Here is an 18,353-nt window from a genome sequence, read left to right on the forward strand (position 1 = left end):
CAAGTATAATCCTGAGGTAACGATTAGATACTGGATAGCAGCACAGCGGAAACCAAGTTACACTACCAGCAGCATTAACTGCGGGTTCCTTGGTGGATGCGCTATGCAGGCTCATCCATGGATGCCACATACTAAACCGAACCAGGGACTTGATTCCAGCAAAAAAAGTCCTTGTATACCCCAAAGCATTTCCATCAGGATCAGTTCTCTGGTCTGATTCCTCGCCTAGCTGTGCAAGCTCTTAGGCCAACCCAACAGAGGCAGAGCAAGCTTCGAAGCGCTGAATTGCATCAAACAAAGGGAGGGTGCCTGTGGGTGTGCTTCCAGCGGAGCATCTGAGCTCCTCTTGCCCTGCTGCGCCTCAGCGTGGGCCAGATAGAGACCTGAGCCAGGTTAGTGGCAATGTGGGTGGGGAGAGGAACTGGGGTGCTGCTCTGCTTCCCCTCAGTCCACTGAGAGCACTGTGATCCAGCCGTGCCTCCTGCCTTCAGCTCCTGCCCAGCACCGGGCGGGCGGCTCTTCCAGAGCCTCTAAAACACGAGGAATCCCCATGGGCTCCCAAGTGACTCCCACAGCCCAGCCAAGATAAAAACCAGGTAAAATCCTGGTGGCTGCAGCTGATGGAGGCGGTAATTTTGGTATCAAAAGAAATGACCCCCGTGGTGGCCTGCCTTTGGCTCCCCTGGGCTGGCTGCGCCTTGACACAGGCTTGCTCCTTGCACCGGGGTGTTGCCTTTAGCGGTTTAGCCTGAATTCTTGGTGGAACGGTTCTGGTGTAAGTCCCAGTTTCCCGTGGCCCTTCAAACATCCCATTATCCATCCCCAAAGCAGTGTTGTGCGCAGGGGTGTTTGCAGGGCGAGAGCCTGGGTGCATGTGAGGGGGAGGAGGTGCTGGGAACATGCCTTGAAGGCTTCAAATTTGTTTATCTTCACACTCCTGAGAGGTGATCGCTCTCCCGTGACAGGGCAGAGAGCTGGAGGGAGCAGAGCTGGCAGAGGGGAGATAAACCCATGGGGCACAGGCTGCTTTTGGCCAAGTGGCCTCTCCCTGACCAGCAATTCCTTATGTCTCTGTGAGATGAAATGGGACAAGAGCAGCAGGAAGCCTCCTCCAATCCTTCTTTTTAATAGTTCCTTGGGATAAATTGCAGATAAGAGGAAAGGCTGCATTGTTAACAAGCTGAGAATGTAAAGACAAAGGAAAGGGCTGCAAGCTTTCACAGCAAAAATAAAAAGGCAGCTGTAGCACGGTATATTCAGCAGTTTGTCCAACTGCTAGTCAGTCGCTGATTTGCCTTGGTTTTCATTTGGTTTATTTCCAGTAATTGTTTCCTGATAGCAATCATATAGAGGAAAAGAGGCAGAAACGGTTTGCCTGTTTCCTGGTGTAACAGCAGAATGAAGGTAACTTACACAAGGATGAAAGGAGACTGTATTTCATGCCTGTTGCTAAACAAATAGCTGCCGAACATGGGTTGTCATGATAAGCAAGAAAGACGCTAACAAAAAGCTGCTTCTGTCTGGAAGGTTCGTGAGATTCCTTTGTAGATTCAAACAGAGAAAGTGGTAACCTAGGAGATACTTTCTTTCTATTCAGTTATTCTTAGTTTGATACTTATTGTATCGACCCAGTGTATTAACGCTTTGATTTATAGAAGATAACATCGGAGTACAGTACTGAAGCATTTCCAGGATTTTGTTTTGCTGTCTTACTGGGGAATGGGTTGAGAGGGGGGGACTGTACTCAGCCAATTAAAAAATACATACATTGCAAATGCAGTTAATGGGGCAGCTCTTCTTCACCTGCTGGCCCTTCCTGCTCCTTGCTGCGATTTCCACATATGCATAAACCCCTAATGAAGTTACTCTGAGTGTTTCAGTGCACAAATTCCAGCTGCGACTGCCCGTCTGCTGTCGCTTTGGTCCCAAGCCAGCCGAGCACCGAGGGCTTACCTCCCAGGAATGCTGAGCATCCCTGAAGTCAGGGGTAGTAAACAGTGCTCAGCACCTCGTGGGGGAGCCCAGGGAGGCACGGCAGAGGCGTGCAGGCTGCCCTGGCCTGGGAAACGTTCATGGCAGTTTGGCTGAGCTGAGCCAGGGCAGCCGCTGGCCCATGCTATTGCCACACCTTCAGCTGCATGTCGCAACCCTTGGCGTTTCACCATTCCTTTTACACTGCAGAGAGACAAACCAGGAGAAAGCAAGCTCTGTGGAAAAAAGGAAGAGTTTTCTGGCAGGTGACGTGCCCAGAGGAGCTCACTACAGGCAGAGGAGCATCAGCTGTAGCGTGAGGGCTGGGAGAAAGAGCATGGAGCTGTGGTAAACCCAGAGTCCACATGGGAAGAGCTCTACGCTGTGTGCAAGGGGAAGAGTGTTTGTGGGATCAGCTCTGCCCTCAGGTGCCTGCTCTCCCTCTGTAGCCGTGTGGTTTCTTAAATGTACCAAGACGACATGATGTCTTCCATCTAGGAAACAACAGAGTGACTGAGCAAAAACACTTTGGTATTTTTCCCACCTTCCAGCAGCAGCAAACAGGCACGGCAGAGCGAGGAAATGCACTTTGCCAGATCCCTGCGAGGCTGCTTTTCCATGCTGCCTGCGGTTGCCTCCAGCAGTAGGGGTGGATGGTGGGGAGTCCTCTTTCTCCTGCTGAAACTCAGGGCCTGGTCCCTTTTCATTCTGGTGTGACAAGCCTCCAGAAGAGAGGGTGAAGGCCGGGAGGCTGCTTTCAGGGCACTGTGGAACAGCCTGGCTGAGGTGCACCCACCAGTTCGGGCCAGCAGAGTGCTGTTGCGGAAGGTAGCTGGAAGGAAGAAAGAAAATGAATTGCTAGAGCAGCAAATAATTGTACTCCTTCCACTTTGGTGTTTGTTGGTTTATAACCAGATGAGATCTGTGTTAAAATCCCTTTGTCAAGGAGGTGTGCTGTTCCTGTACAGGAAGGCTCCCTGGAGAGAAAGTTCATTAGCATCCCGAGGGCTCATCTCAAGGTGTGTTTGCCCATCTGCTCGGGGAAGGAGTGACTCTCCTTTGAGAAGGCAAAGGAGATGGCAACTGTACGCAGGTTCAAAATGAAGCAAGAATTCACTAAGTGACCAAATGTGCCAAAAGTAAACATTTGTATGGTGGGTCTTAATAGAGTTAGCTTCACGAAGTGTACATCTGTGAATACAGTTGTAATTGGGTCGGGAGTTTGGCATGAGAAACAAGAAAGTGTCTAAACATGCCTAGGGTGACACCAGATCAAAAACACTCGGAGCAAGAACTGTAAAGAAAAAAGGGGCTTCCCTGAGAAGAAGGGTTAATGACACCCTGCCGGGGGGTGCAGCGTGGTGGCAGCCTGTTAGCTGGGTCTTGAGGACTCCACCGGCTGAAGGCAGCGCTGAGCCGGTGCAAATTGCCATAATTCCCCTGTAGTTAATAGGGCTCCGGCAATTACCGCTGCTCTCAGCCTGCGCTGAAAAATGACAGCCGCTCCAATGCTGCCGCAGCAGTGCTAAACTGCCCGTGGTGACTGTACCCCCCCCTGCACCCCGGGTGCCTGTAGCCGCAGCTTGCTTCACGCCACCGGTGACACACGGCAGCTCCGTGTGACCTGCCAGCAGAGGCAGAGGACAAGCTGGGACCTGGCACTGGTACCAGGGGAGGGTTGAGCCTGTGGGGCTGGGAGCAGGGAGGGGACCGGAGTAATGGTTTTATGTTGGTTTGAAAATGAATTTGGGCTCCTGGACCCTACTACTACCCCTTATAGGCAGCAGCTAACTGAGGATATGTGCCAGCGGGGACCCTCAGACCACTGTAAGCAGCTTTCTCCCCACCTCTCCTGTTTCCCACCCATGGGTGCTCACCCCTGTCCTTTTCCGTCCCACAACCTTATGGTGTTACAGCAGAGCTGTGCAATGCCAAACCAGGGGAATGGATCGTGTGGGCAAAGCCACGTTCCCATCTCTGAGCTTTTGAGGTCAGGCGGGACACGGCAGCCTGTGGGCACCCAGCTGGGGCAGTTTGTGGCCGTGCCAAACACCATCCGTGCTGCTGTGACTGCTTTTCCCAGACCGCGGGAATGAGAGCTAACGTGTGCTATTCTTTTTCTTAGGTAGGGCTGAAATGCTTAGTGCAAAATTGACCATAGACCAAACTGAACTATTTCTGGCTTAAGGTGAAAGAAATAAAATTGGTCTTACGCAAGAAAAACCTTATTCTAACCTGGAAAGAAACTGCGTTCTCCACCCTGGGCTTGTGGCTGCAGACATCCCATAAATGCAGAGTTCACCTTGGGAAGCTCCAGTTACAGGTGAATTTTCAGATGCTTTCCTTTTCCTGAGGCTGCTACGTTCCATCCCAGGGAAGAGTCCTGCCTGTTAGTTCCCTTTCTGCATGTCAGTAATGCTTCAAGGCGTATAAACACCATGGTCATACGTTCGTTCACTTTGTTCATGTTGGGAAAGTCCCTTTCTCTCTTTGCTGGTTCATAATGGGGCCAAAATCCTGGATTTTACAGCCCCAGCCCAGTTTAGCAGTCCTGGATGGATTGACAGCTGCCCTTACACGCACGCAGAAGAGCAGTGGAGCAAAGCCCTGAGCTAGATCTATTCATGTCAATCTGCTTGTTAAAATCTTTCTTTTCAGGAAACACATCACCTGGGCTTGCCGTGGCTGAGGGTGAAACTGCACCGTAAGGTACATCAGGTTATTTACAGACAGCAACCCGGGCAGCACGCCATATTCCAGTAGCACTTCAAAGAGAGCTCTTACTAGTGACTTGGGTTTTAAGGCATTGAGGAGCTGACTTCTGAAGTATTAAAAGTTATTATTTCTTTGCAAGATGTCTGCAGCGTGTGCACACCCCAAAAGCTAAGAGAAACCATAGAAAAGGGTTTATATGGGTACGAAAAGAACCACAAACCCGGGAAGTTTGCATAGCTTTCCACGTATGCCAAAAATACAGTCAAACAAACAAAAAAAAAAGTCGGTGTTGGTGACAGAAGAAAAATTGCTGCCCTGCAGCAAAGTAGGCACAGCTGTGTTCATGTTGGCTGGCAATACCTTGTACTCATCCTGGAGAGCCATTCTAGCTCTCTCAAGGTAATGCTGCTGTGAGATGGCTAGCCAGGTAGATAATTGTGTTTATTGGCTCCACATTTACTAACACGGAGTATTTGACAAAGTTATGGCTGGCGGTGCCTTTAAACTGTGGGTCAATGGGTTTACTAGCTGGCAGTGAAGTATGAATGTAGATATGCTATCGCAAGTCTGCGCTATCTCTAATTCAATTAATTACTGGAAAATGTGTTAACATAATGACTTCTAGCAAATTAAGGAGGGAGAATTTATGCTCTTCTAGTTACAGGGCTGCTTAATTCTAGTAAGGAATTAATTATTTGTTTTGCTCAACAGAAATGTGAAAATGGAAATATCGGTGTTTGCAGCTGCCCAGACCCAGGCACAAGGAGCGCTTCAGCGGGAAGCACTTTTCTTTGTTAAGCCATTGAAGACAAATATTGCATTTGATCTCACGAGTCAAAGCCTCCTGCTGGCACAGCATAGTCCAGGGAGACGGTAAAGCGGTTTCCCCGCCACGGCAGAATAGAGCAGAAAGAGCACAGACATCACAGCTAATGGAAACCAGCCCACAAGTAGGACTGCAACTTGCTCTCTATCCGTGGGCTTTTTTTATGTCCCCTGGTCTACCAGGACCAACTCCTGCTTCAGAAAGGGCTAGTGAATAGGGCAAGGGGGTGTCCCTCCTGGGATGGTGGGGTAGTGCCCGCTGCTGGGTGGTACAGCACAGCACCCGCTCGTGCCTGCGGGAAGCAGCACCCTGCTGCGCCCAGGGCTGCAGGGAAATAACATTGCTTCTAACCCGGGACAGCTTCAGCCTCTCCACCAACTGATCAAAGCACATGGCATAGGAACGTTACTGGGAAAGGCGTTCCCTGTTGGTGTTTGTCATCTTCCGCCGGGAAATCTCAAATTCAGGTCACTCTGATCAACCAGAGTTCAGCAGGAGAGAGTAGAGTACAGGCATGAGCTGCAAATGGAAGTCGTGAGTTTGCCACTAGAATGAAAGAATGAATGTTTAATCATTAATTATCAAAAATAATATAAACAACATTACTGGTGACACTTTTTTTCATAGTTCACGCTTTTCTGACTGCCTAAAATAGAACACCGGGGAGATTTAACTGATCAAGTGGATCCTGTTGCTGTATTTGCTCCTATTTGGACACCACAGTGGTGCACGTGCGGTTCTGCTCTGCAAAGTGACTGTGAAACTGCCTGGATGCCTTTTGGGTAACTGATTTGCATGTAAAGCAAATCTTTCCTAATTACTTTTCCTGAAAACTCGTGCTAAGATCAGAGCAAGCTCAATTCTTCTGCTCATGTATTTTTGACAAGTAAGGAAGGTGATATAGGTCAAACTATGGCTTATGTCATGTTTAGATAGCTCTGGTTTTCTCCTGAAGGCTTTTGGAGGAGTCACGGGCTGAGGCTGTAGCCGGTGCCGGTGATGATGCAGCAGAAAGGACCAAGCTTGGCTGCCAGCTCGCGGCTCTGTGAGCTTTGCAGTGCTGGCAGGAACAAAAAGCTGTAAAAACTTGCCTGTCACTGAAGTCAGCAGCTCTCACAATGAATGCAAACAGGGGGCAAATGTGCTGAGTAAGAAGATGCCTTCCTCGGCGGTAACTTTAGAAACTAGAACTCTGCACAGACAAAAAAAAAAAAAAAAAAGAGCTTAGAAATCACTCGCTGCAAGCATGGGGGGGAAGCTGAAAGCTTCAATGGTAGCGGCACCCTTTGAGTTGACGGTGTTTCACGTACAAACCGGCCCTAGGGTGCCGGCAGCGGAGCGCTTCGCTGCGTACGTCTTGCAGTTTAGCTGGCACGTGGGCAGCTGCGTTTTGGGCTGGGGGCGGCTGCAAACCTGGGGCTGCTTTCTGGTGCAGAGGGAGCGAGGGGCGGCTGGTCCGCGGCAGCGGCGCCCTGCCCCGCACGGCCATCTGGAAGTGGTTTTACCGGTGCTGTGCGAAGGGGGCAGCGGCAAGCGGCGGACAAAATGGCACGCCGTGTGCGAGCGGCACGCAAAAAGTCAGCGGCGGGTGCGGGCCAGCCCGGTTCAGCGGGGTGCGGGGGTGCTGTGCCGAACCGGGGGGCCGCTGCACCTGCCCCGGCCCCCCCCCCCCCCCCGCCGTGGGGTGCCCCCCGTGGGCAGCCCGGTTCGGGCACAGCACCTCGGTACGGGCGGCTCGGGCTCAGCGCGCCTTTTGCTGGTGGGACCGGGGGGCTGGGGGGGGGCCCTGCGCCGGGGGCACGGCCGGCAGCGCCCGCCCCGGCCGGGGGGGCTCAGCCCCCACCCACCCGCGAAGCGCGTGGCCCGGGAGCCGCCGTCGGGGCCCCGCGCTGTCCAGGAGAGGCGGCGGCTGCGGGGGCTGCGCCGGGCACCCCCGCCCCGGGAGGGGGGGGCTCGGCCCAGATGGCGCCAGAGCCCGTCGCCCCTCGTGCGCGGGGCCAGCGGCTCCTGCCGCCCCCCCCCCGCCCCGGGGTATTGTCCGCCGCGGCCGCCCCGCGGCCCGCCCCGTCCAGCCGCGGCCCTCCCTCCCCCGCCCCCCGCCCAGCCCGGCCCCTCGCCCCTCTCCTCCCCAAAGGCCAATGGAGACGAGATGCGGAGAGTAGGGCCGGGACGGGCGCGCCGGGGCCGCTCCGTCCGTCCCCTGTCTCCTCCCCTCGGCCGCTGACCGGTCTCTCTCGCGGCGGCCGGGCCGGCGGGGCATGCCAGCCGCCTCCCGCTAAATGGCGCCGCTCCGCCGCCGGGCGCTGCTGCGGGCGCTGCTGCGGGCTCTGCTGCTCCCGCTGCCAGGTGGGTCCGCGCGCCCCATTGTCCGCCCGCGCCCGCTCCCGGCTCGATCAACCCCGAGGCGGCGGGACCGGCCGGAGCGGGAACCGGCCCCGCGCTTTGTTCGCGCCGCGACGGAGCGGGCGGGGGGTGGGGGGGGCGCCCCGCCGGCAGGGGGCGCGAGCGGGCCGCGGGGGGTTCGCGCCCGGCAGGAGCGACCGTTAATGAGCCACGAGCTCGCGCCCTCGCGATGCCTGAGGGGCCGTGCGGGGCGCGGGGCCGTGCGGGGCGCGGGGCGGTTTGCGGACCCCCCGCTCGCTGGCGCGGGGCTCTCGCTAACGATGCCCTGTAAAATCAGCCTTTTACGAGCCGCCCCGCGCCGGCTCCGCTGGCGGGCCCGTGAAATCAGCGAGCGGCGCGGCGAGGGCCGCACCTGTGCGGCAGCCCCGCCGCAGCGGGGGGTCCCCGGTGCCCGGCCGCCCCCGCGGGGTCAGGCGCTGCCGGTGCGGGCGGTGCGGGCTCTGGCTCGCTGGCCCGTTGGCACAGCGCGTTGGCAAACGAGGCGAACGCCTGGGTGTTGCACGGCGTGGTGCCTTTGCTCCGCTTGGAGCCGGCCCCGCGGGTTTCCCGGAGTTTTTCCGGAGTTTTTTTCCCAGTTGGGAGGGCTGGGAGCCCTCCACAGCGCTTACGGCGTGCGGGGGCGCCGCCAGTGCGCTCGGCAACTGGCGCATCCTACTGACAGGCGACGTCTTTCTCCCTCTCTCTTAGGAGTGTGGTGCTTTAGCGAACTGTTTTTTGTGAAAGAGCCTCAGGATGTTACTGTCTCAAGGAAGGATCCGGTGGTTTTAGACTGCCAAGCCCGTGGAGAAGCTCCTATAACTATTACGTGGCTGAAAAATGGAGGCAAAGTATCTGAAAGTGAACGGATCTACACCTTATCCAACGGCTCGTTATATATCAGTGAGGTGGAAGGAAAGAAAGGAGAGCTGACTGATGAAGGATTTTACCAGTGTTTAGCTCTGAACAAATATGGGGCCATTCTCAGTCAAAAAAGCCACCTCACACTAGCAAGTAAGTTTCTGCGCCTGTTTGTTAACCTGCTCCTGAGTTTGTGACAGCAATTCCCTGAACACCACACAGACGTCTTGTTTTGATTGTGTACCTGAAAAGACAAATTACAAAAAACCCCCAAAGTGCAAGTCAATACTGCAGAACCTTGGTTTTATTTCAAGTGTTTAAAGATTGTGAGCAAAACTTGTGGTATCCCCTTTTCAAGGACGTGATGTGTCAGAAGCAGTGCAGCCACCTGTGAGACCTCATGGGCAGTGGTGCCTTGTGTGGGCAGCTCATGTGGGTCACTGGTGTCCAGAGCAGGTGGTGATGTGCAGTTGTGCTTGCAACGGGCTACAGAAGCCCTGGGTCTTGCTTCCCAGTTGCTGTTCAGGCAGCCTTAGAAGGGTTATTCGCAAATCTGATTAAAAAAAAATATGATTCTTTGTTCTATAGCTTGACGTTGTGTTGTGTCATCTTGAGGTAGGGCGGAGTGGTTAACAGAGCTGGCTGTCTTTGGGAGGAGAAAGAGAGGAAAGGTTTTTTGGGCACCCGTGAGGGTTATGTTACCAAGCCCTTGCTTTTCTGAAATGTGTGTTCAGCCAAGCAGATGCAGGTGCTGTCCCTTTTGGGATTCCTCTGGAACAGACCATAAGGGCCTGTTAGGTGGTTCCACTAGGATGTGAGAGTCACGTTTCTAGGGTGACTCCCTGCTGCTGGATGAATGGCGAAGGGAATAGTTGTGTGTAAGTACCTTTATGGCTTTAACATTCTGACCCTGAGTGCATGTTGCTCTCTGTTTTCCTAGCATCTTTAAATGTATTGAGGAATAGATGCGTGTTGGGAACTGGATGCCGTGCCTCTTTCTATGCCAGTGCAGAGCTTTGCCAGTAGACTGCTTCTACAACACTGTTCTATGATTCTATGATTTTTTTTGCTTTCCAGAGGTACACAGAGTCATTGCAAAGGAAGTGTAATGCAGAGAGTACACAGTTTATGTAGTCTTCTCATGTTCCCTGTATAATAGGACTCAACTGATGAACTTAATCTAATAGGAAAAGGCTTCCTTTGACCTCTTCAACCCTCTTCTCAGTAGCAAGTTGCATGAAACTGTGGTGCTGATACCTCAATGGAAACTTGACATTAGTTGTAAATTGCAAGTTTTACCAAATTCAGTCTGAAACTGGTTAATGCAATTGGAACATTAAGTTACGTTAAAAGATGGCTCAATGTTAACATCTGTCATTTTTTCTGTGTGCTTCTGAATTGAGTATAAAAACTGTCCATAGATATCCCAGGAAGGTGTGAAATTCCTTGTCCAGTGAGTGACAGCATTGGGCATTTGAAAACCAGCCTGGAAGCAGGTGGCTCCAAGTACGCGATGAGGTTTTCACATGCTGTAAGAGGCTGATCTGTGAACTCTTGATTTCAGAAACCTTACTACTTTTGTGTCATGGCATCTTACTCATATACAGGATTAATAGACCAAGCAGTTCTTGGGTACTTTGCATAAAAAGGGGAAAAATGAAGTATTAGTATTGTTATTTAAATTCACATCATTGGGTTTCATTAACAGACTGAAGAAAACCTTTCTTAAGAGGATAAGATTATTTTTTTAAAAATAAATATAAAGTAAAGCAGTGGCTGATGGATCCCATGTGTAGGACCGTGGAAAATTTAGGGCCCTTTTAAATAGGAGACATTGCAGTATAAGCTCTGTGCTCAGTATCAGAGAACTTCTGGAAAAGTAGTACAGAGCACTATCGTAGTACAGCATAGTAATATACTTGTAGTATCTGGTTTTATTCAGGCACTACTGAACTTTTATAAATGTTTGTTTCTCACATGCACATTATTTCACCAGAAAGAAGGTTTAATTTTGTTTTGATTTTTTGATAATGAAAGACCTTCGCCAAGGAAGAGTTATGAACCAACAGATTGCATGCTGTGGAGAGAGACTTTTAGTTTGCAGCCCCCTCCCCCAGACTGTGACAAAAGGTTTCTTTTTTTCTTTGCATACTTGAAAGGTTTCCTATGGCTGTTGGAGAAAACTGGAAGAGATTGTGGATCCATAATGATCACAGTAGGTGCTGTTGACTTAGCGATTAAGTGGTTAATAGTGGCCAAACATGGAGTTATGCTATGTAGCAGCCGCCTCTTTTGAATCATACTCCAATCTGATTGGTTTCAGAATGTCATCTTTACTATGAAACTGTGAAATAAGGCAGTAATTTGTATCATTATATTTTGAAGCCCATAACACATGCGCAAAATTAGTTTTATATCTCATTTTTACAGTGTTTCTGCCTGCTATCGTGAGTTGATCAGACTTCACAGATGTTTCAAGTGAAATAAATTAAAAGTCTTGTGAGGGATTTTGTAGGCTTACAATTTTGCTTAGAAGCAGTTGTGTGTTGCTGGGAAGGCAAATTACCTTGTGGTCAGGGTGCAGAAGGAACTATACATATTAAACAGGTGGAGAATAGGCATTAAATGGGCATTCTTTCTTTGGAGGAAAAAAGCAAACTCTCTGTCTTCAGTCACTGGTAGCAGCAGGGCGCGAGGATGTTCTTTTACTTTGCCTGGTCAGAGCTTTTGCCAGTAAGCTTATCTTTTGCTTCAGAATTGTAATGTTTAGTGTGGCATTTGGAAATCAAAAACTTTAATCTGTCCAAGAGTTTAAGATTTGAACACACAAGGAGATCAGGTCTTGGTTTCTAAAGTTAGGAACTGGAAGCTGAAGGTTGCACTCTTGGCAAGAATTCCATTATTCATGTGCAAATTAAGAATTCACAGGGTTAAAAGGTTAGAAACTGGCCAGGATGAGGTTTACCCTTGTGATAAAGAGCAGATGACCCTCATTCATTGGCCAAAGCTTTCATGTAGCTCCTCTGCAAAGTTAGTGATTGCCATGAATTGTTCTTGAGGAATGCAGAAATTCAAATGTGAGCAGGCCTTTCCTTAAGTGTCACTATGGAGCCTTATCTCCCGAGCACATCAGAGTAGGTCTGCAGGGACAGGGTTCCTCCCCAGAGGCCCCAAGGCTTTGCTTTCCTGTTGTTCATCCATGCACAAAAGAATTTGACTAATTTAGGGCTTTTTTTCGGTGAGATCCCCCTACTTTTTTAAAGAAAACTCTGGGGCTGAGGTACTGCTTAGGTAAAAATAAATACTAGTTTCAGTACATGCTTGTAGTTGCTTCCAAAGCAGGGTTATTGTTGGGGGGGGGAGAGGAGGAGGTTCCTGTGTGGTTCTTTTGTGAGGCAACATGTGGGGGTAAAACACTAATAATAAAGAGTATGAGTTACTCAAAATTCGACTTACTGCTGCCTGTGCTAATAAGAGAGGTCTCTCGAATGGAATGTAAAAGGAACGTAGACTGTGGAGAAAGTCTAACACTTTTGGTACAACTTGGAATCAGCCAGAAAAAAACAGGCTGAGTTTTTTGTATTCCTGCATTTTTAAATTACGACTATTTTACCACAGTTAACTAAGATGCTGTCTAAAAATAAAACTAGACTTCCAAGGAGATGGTGTTAACGATAAATGGAGAAGGTGGATCGCGCTCTGAAGCTAGCAACACGGGCTTTGGGCAGTGATTGGACAGGGTGCTCGTTTATTTCCTTTTCACAAAAACTGGAAATTGAAGTCTTAAGAGGGTTGGATGGGATATATACAACTGGGTAGGAGAGTTCCTAGATAACCCTTTCTTCTCTTGTAACTTGGCTAAATTGATTTTAATGTTTGTGGATTACAGGAAACATAAGCCCAATTCTTCATGTACAGACTTCTGCATTTCGCAAGAGTGAAGGTTGTGCAAGCGGAAGGTTTCTGGGAACATGCTGCTGGAGGGAAACTGCATGTGCGTGTTGCACTGCAGTTTGCAAAATGCTGGGCCTTTTACACATAGCAGGGTATACTTTGTGGAGGGTTTGCAATTTTGCTTACCTGCTGTGGCAGTGATGTGACTTCTGGTCCCACTGTTGTGCCAATAATGAGCAATATTTATGTTTTAATATCCAAGTAGCATCTTTTGCTCTGCTTTTAAATACTTGCATTTAAGAATGCATCCAGCTGAGCCTTATCCTGTACTGTGACAGTCATGTTTTCTTAGCAGTTCCAGCTGTTTGTTCCCACTTCTGCATTGTGCTGTTCCTTGTGTGGGCACAGCTGCACGTGTGGTTAACTGAACAGGGAATTGATCTGGGTTAAAATAATAGAATTAAAACAAAAGATGGTGTTAACCCAAATGAGTTCCCTGATGCGGTTTGTCATGGAGCCACTCACAGCGATTGCACTGGCATAACTGAGAGGAGTGATGTGGAGGTGGAAAGACTTAGTGGGGACAGAGGAAGGCTACTGAGACTTAGACTGTCACAAAAATAGATGTTCAGCAAACTAAAGTCTTTGTGGAACATGTGTGTAGGCAAAAACTTTGCCCTTCTGCTACTAATATTTTTTTTTTAATTAGTTTTAGTGTCTTGCCCTAAATGAAGGGATTAACAGCCGTGGTCTAACAATACAGTTATCAGTTTGTATGGAATCTGTCGTTTCAGGTGTCTTCCAAATGCATGTAGACCTCAAAGGTGTGTTTAATTACTTTAAATGATAATGGATAGAGGAACAAATCCTGAGATGGAAGGGTGGGGTTAGGGAGCAGAAGTGGTTTTTGACTGAGATGGAAGTGAAATGACAGTTGTAGACAATGATCTTGTATTAAGAGATAGGAAAGTCTTAATGCCGTAGAACTGGTGTGCATATGGACAGTTTGAGGAACGTCTTTAGGTTTTTACAAGTGCTGCATTATTGCTATTGCTTTGATTAGTTGATTTGAATGTCCTGAGAGTATAGTCCATTTCTAAGGTGAGAGTGTGCATGACTGAACCTTTGTGCATTTAAATTCCAGTACTGAAGGCAGGAGGAGCACATTTAATGTCTCAGCAATGTCACTTGATAACAGTGAAGAAGAGCAGTATGATTTTTCTTGTTTGACTGAGATACATTGAAGAAATAAGAAAACTGGCAAATATTCTCTTCTGAACTCTCTTTCTTTTAGAATTTTCCTCTAGAACTCCCCCAGTTGCCTTTTGACCTGAAGTCCTACAGCACCTTTACAGAAGAAATTGTCAACATTCTTTTAAGACATAACCACTAGTTACTTTTTTCTCTCTCTCTCTCTTTTTTTTTTTTTTTTTTTTTTTTTTTTTTTTTTTTTTTTGGCACTAGGGCATTCCCTATTCTTTCAGCAGTGACTGATCTGCACTTGTAAAAGCTCTTCCACAGGCTGAAGGATCGGCTTTTGTATTGTTGCCAGGACAAAAAAACTGTATAAAACATTACTTAGTGCACATGAACAGTGTTTGTTTCCACTACCATGTTACTAGAGAAGTAAGCTTTTCATGGCTTTCCTCAGCACTTCAGTTTCAAGTTTGTGTTGAGTATAATGCCAAAGTGAGGCATTTCATACCCTTGCTTTTCTTCCTAGCTAGTAAGGCTGAAGCTATTATGGCTTTTACTAGTTTTTATCACTGTGACTTTATAATGTATAAAGTTTTTACCAGCTTCTTTTTAAAGGAATGCCCAGTCTTATTGGGAGTGTACTGTATAGCTAGTAAAACCTTCACCTATGTGAGAAATGTTGAAGGAAAGCATGATACCGTGCTAGAAGTTATTCAGAGCTGTGACTAGAAGCACTCAGTTCTTACCTGGTGCAAGATCTACGTGTGATATGTACACTAACTGTTGAGATTTCTTTTCTACTGGCAAACCAGTGTATGGCAGCAAGGGATGCTGTTCTGTTCTTGCAGTGTGGTGCTCCCCCCCACTGCTCCCTTGCTTCCTCCTCCCTCTCTCTGCATTTCTTGGTGTAGAAATTGTTGAAAGGGCATTCAATAAGGCCCCCTTTTGTCAGCCAGCTCTGATTATCCTAAAGAAAAGGATCTCACTCTGAGCAGTTGTTTGCCTAGAGACTTGTTGTCACGTCTTCACAATTTAACAGCTGTGGCTATTGATGGTGTGCAGAACAATTTAAGACAATGACAAAAGAGAATCTTGGAGGAAGAATTTAAAAGTTACTAAGCGTTTTCCTACAGAAATATGGTGGTTTCCATTGTTGGGCAAATTTGTGCTTAGTTTTTGTGTGTTTTCTTCAGTTTTTTGTATTTTTCCACATCTTATCTCCAAAATTGTGGACATAATCTTTTGTTTAGTTTTGCATTGTTTTTTTTGTTTCATCAATAGGCCCAGCTGTTAAATTGGGATTGATTACTTCCAGTCTTTATAACTGGTAATCACCACCTAAGTGAAAAAGTAATCAACAATGTCAAGTCTCCACATTTTGTTGAGTAAGTGTGGGTTGTATGGTCAACATTAGTTACTAGGGTCAACCTCCATGTAGCTTTTAAGCAGCAGCAGTCTAAGCAGCGTCTACATTTTAAAGTTGATTGTCTCAGCAATTGAGCTAGAGGTGAAAAAAAAAAAATCACACTAGATGATCTGTGTCGGGAGTTAGAAATCCATCTGGCAGCCTTCCAAAGCCTACATCTATAGTGGAAACATTTTTTGTTTGTATGGATGAAATTACTACTTTTTTAATAGATTGAGATAAAGAGCAGGCATAGGAAGGAGATGGTTGTGAAACCAGTGGAGTGTGGAGGGTTTGTCTGTGACTTACTTTATGAAATTACTGTGACCTCCTATGTTATTTTTTCTATATGTAACAGTTTTGGAGGGAGATGGCCTTCCTAATGTATTAGAGGAAAATGTAAATAAGCGGTACTAGACAGATTTTCTTTATTGCTTTTGGTTTGTTTCATAACTCTCAACAGTAATTCTGGTTAGTTGGGTTTTTTTGTTGTTTTTCCAATGAAATAAAATTTGATCTCTTAGGTGAGTGGAAGTTTTTTTGTTTTTAACAATGTGAATGCTCATGAATGCAAAATAAACTAAGTGGCACCTCGATAATACAGTTACCATCTTGAGACTCTGTTCCAAAGTGCTTGTTTCTCAATTGCCTGTCTCTGCTGGGCTTCTGGTAGGTTTCTGATAGCATCTGTGGCTTAGGGAAACAGGATCTAGGTATCATTCCCCCCAGATGCCCATAGGTCTGCTGTGTACTTGTGAAGTTCACTTAGCTTTTTATTATCATAACCCAAAAATGACAGAGTGTGTGATCTTTGTAACTTATGGGGTAAAGGTTTCAGAGTTGCCGGTTGTTTCTGTGGCACTATGACACTAAACAGCTTTTAAAATTCCTGCCGTGGTCAGGGTTTTGCCTGAGTTTGGCTGATGGGAAAACTATGAATTTTTCAGTATTTAAGCTTGAGGGAGTGAAGTTTGCTTCTAGCCTGAGCACTTCATGGTAGCAATTGTGATAGTATTCAACGTGTACCTACTTATTTACTGCATGTCAGAGCAGTAGAATGCAGTGTGAGGAGTGAAATACTGGAAATGAACCTGTTATGAAAGACGCAGGAACACTGGCAAGCTTTATATCCAAAGCTGTTATCAGAAATTAATCGTTAATTTGAGGCAAAAGTTGCAATGTACCAAAGTACTGCTTTACCATCTCTGGAAGGGTTACTGGGGACTTAGCTACTGGGGAGGGAGGAAGTCAGCAAGGAGTGCAGTGACTTAATCTTCTGTAATTGTGATTCTTGGGTTTGTACCTGTATAAACTGATTTCCTCTTCTGTATAAAGTGGTAAGAAAACACAGTTATTCCCATAAATTATTTGAAAATGATCTTATGAAGTTGTTTCTGCACATAGGCAGAGTTTTGAGGGAAGGAATGACTTCTGAAATACGAAATAAATGGAAGTGCACTGATTGCAAAGGTCTAGCAAAATTGAAAACAGACAAGAACTTTTGTCATAAAACTAGAAAACAGGTAGAAACCTTATCAAGTAGAGTTTCCTGCAGTCATGGGTGTGAAAGCTTGTGAGGCTCAGAGAGCATGTGATGCAGTCTGACCTAGCTCCTTCTAGAAATCTGTCCTTACTGTCTGGGATTGTTAATACAGGAAAAGAGCATAAGGGCACAAGGATGCCACCTATATCCTACATCTCTGTGGTTGTAGGGGATTTGTTCGATGAAAATATCTCAGGTGATCTTGAGAAATGATAGAGAAGTAGAAAAGAAGTGCAACTGTAATGCTTTCACTTGGGATATTTCTTCCTGTCGCTAAATCTGGGCATTGGTTTAAACTAATGACCGTACAAGAAACAGTTAGCTCCTGTAGTTTTACCTTGTATAACATAAACTAAGGAATTGTTTCTCTTAAAAAAAAAAAAAAAGAAAAAAGAAAAAAGAAAAAGATAAGCCTGGGGAAAATGAAAATCCAAAGAGCAGGGCTTCTTTTCTGCAAAAATGATTAATAATCTGCAAGTGTGGAAGTCCTGCCTTTGGATACCTCAGCAGACACTAAACTATTCTCTCAGTGGCTGTTTTTAAGAGACATTGCTACATGAGAAAATACAGCTGAGCCACTGTTCAGTTAAGTCAGTATTAAAAAACGTAACCCAATCAAAATCTCAGCCGTCCCTTCTATAGGCAGTGGTCAACACTTTTCCTCTTCAGACCTTACAGTTATGCTTTAACTTCTATTTTACCAGTTTTTTCAATGATAGAGTGCTACTGAGCAAATTACATCTCCGGCTGTTGACAAGAACTGTGTTTGAAAGCGGTGCCTGCTGTAGGAGCCCTGGTAAAGTTCTCTTGGACAGCAAGGAGTGGAGTAAGGTCATTGTTGTTTCTGAGTTATGACAGAAATCTGTTGTGAAAAGCACGATTCTTAACTGCAAAGAGGATCTTTGACAGCCTTTCCCATGTATAGAATCTTAGGAAGAAAACTTCCTACATACTGGCTGATGCAAAGGGACTGGTGGTAGAATGAATTTTGTCTCAAAACATCGCAATTCGCCAAATCTGTGTTCAGATGTGGAACATCTTTGCCATGCCTATGTTTAAGTAGATGTCAGAATGGGCAACATATTCCATTCTGTATAAGTTCACAGTTCTCTTCAAAATTGGCAGGCTTTTCTGAATCGCAGCTTTAGGTGGGGTGAGTACAGTATTTCAGCAAGGAGAAAAGAGTTTGTCTCTAGCTGCAGGCTGCACTGAGTGGTATATTGACACCAGAGCAGCAAAACTTACCTTGGTCTAGTCCTCCAGCCTCAGAACATGCTAAAATCATGATTTTGAATATAAAATTAGCAATGATTTACCTTGTCTTAAAAGTATGTATAATGGAAATTCATTCTTTAGTTCTGAGATGCAGTAGTTCCATTTTGAAATGATTTGCGTATGAAAGACAGTTTTGAAAGAAATAATCACTTGATTGACCAGGGGTAAGGGGTACGTAAAAGTTATTACAAGCATTAAACATGTCATCTGGTGTTCTTTTAATACATGGCTGGGGGCAGTTAAACCATGTCTTTATAGCTTGTGATGTGTGTCTTGTGTATAACGAT

At 47.0% G+C, this 18,353-nt stretch overlaps 1 protein-coding gene across 1 annotated transcript in view; it reads left to right on the forward strand.

Annotated features, from left to right (window-relative positions):
• Positions 1-7,770: 7,770 nt before the first annotated feature.
• Positions 7,771-18,353, forward strand: part of PRTG (protogenin) — a 90,512-nt gene continuing 79,929 nt past the window's right edge. Inside the window, 2 exon segments of the mRNA XM_055793827.1 lie at positions 7,771-7,858; positions 8,603-8,905. Coding sequence (XP_055649802.1) covers positions 7,771-7,858; positions 8,603-8,905 — 391 coding nt within the window.

Source organism: Falco peregrinus, chromosome 1 (assembly GCF_023634155.1).
Source record: "Falco peregrinus isolate bFalPer1 chromosome 1, bFalPer1.pri, whole genome shotgun sequence".
NCBI lineage: Eukaryota > Metazoa > Chordata > Aves > Falconiformes > Falconidae > Falco > Falco peregrinus.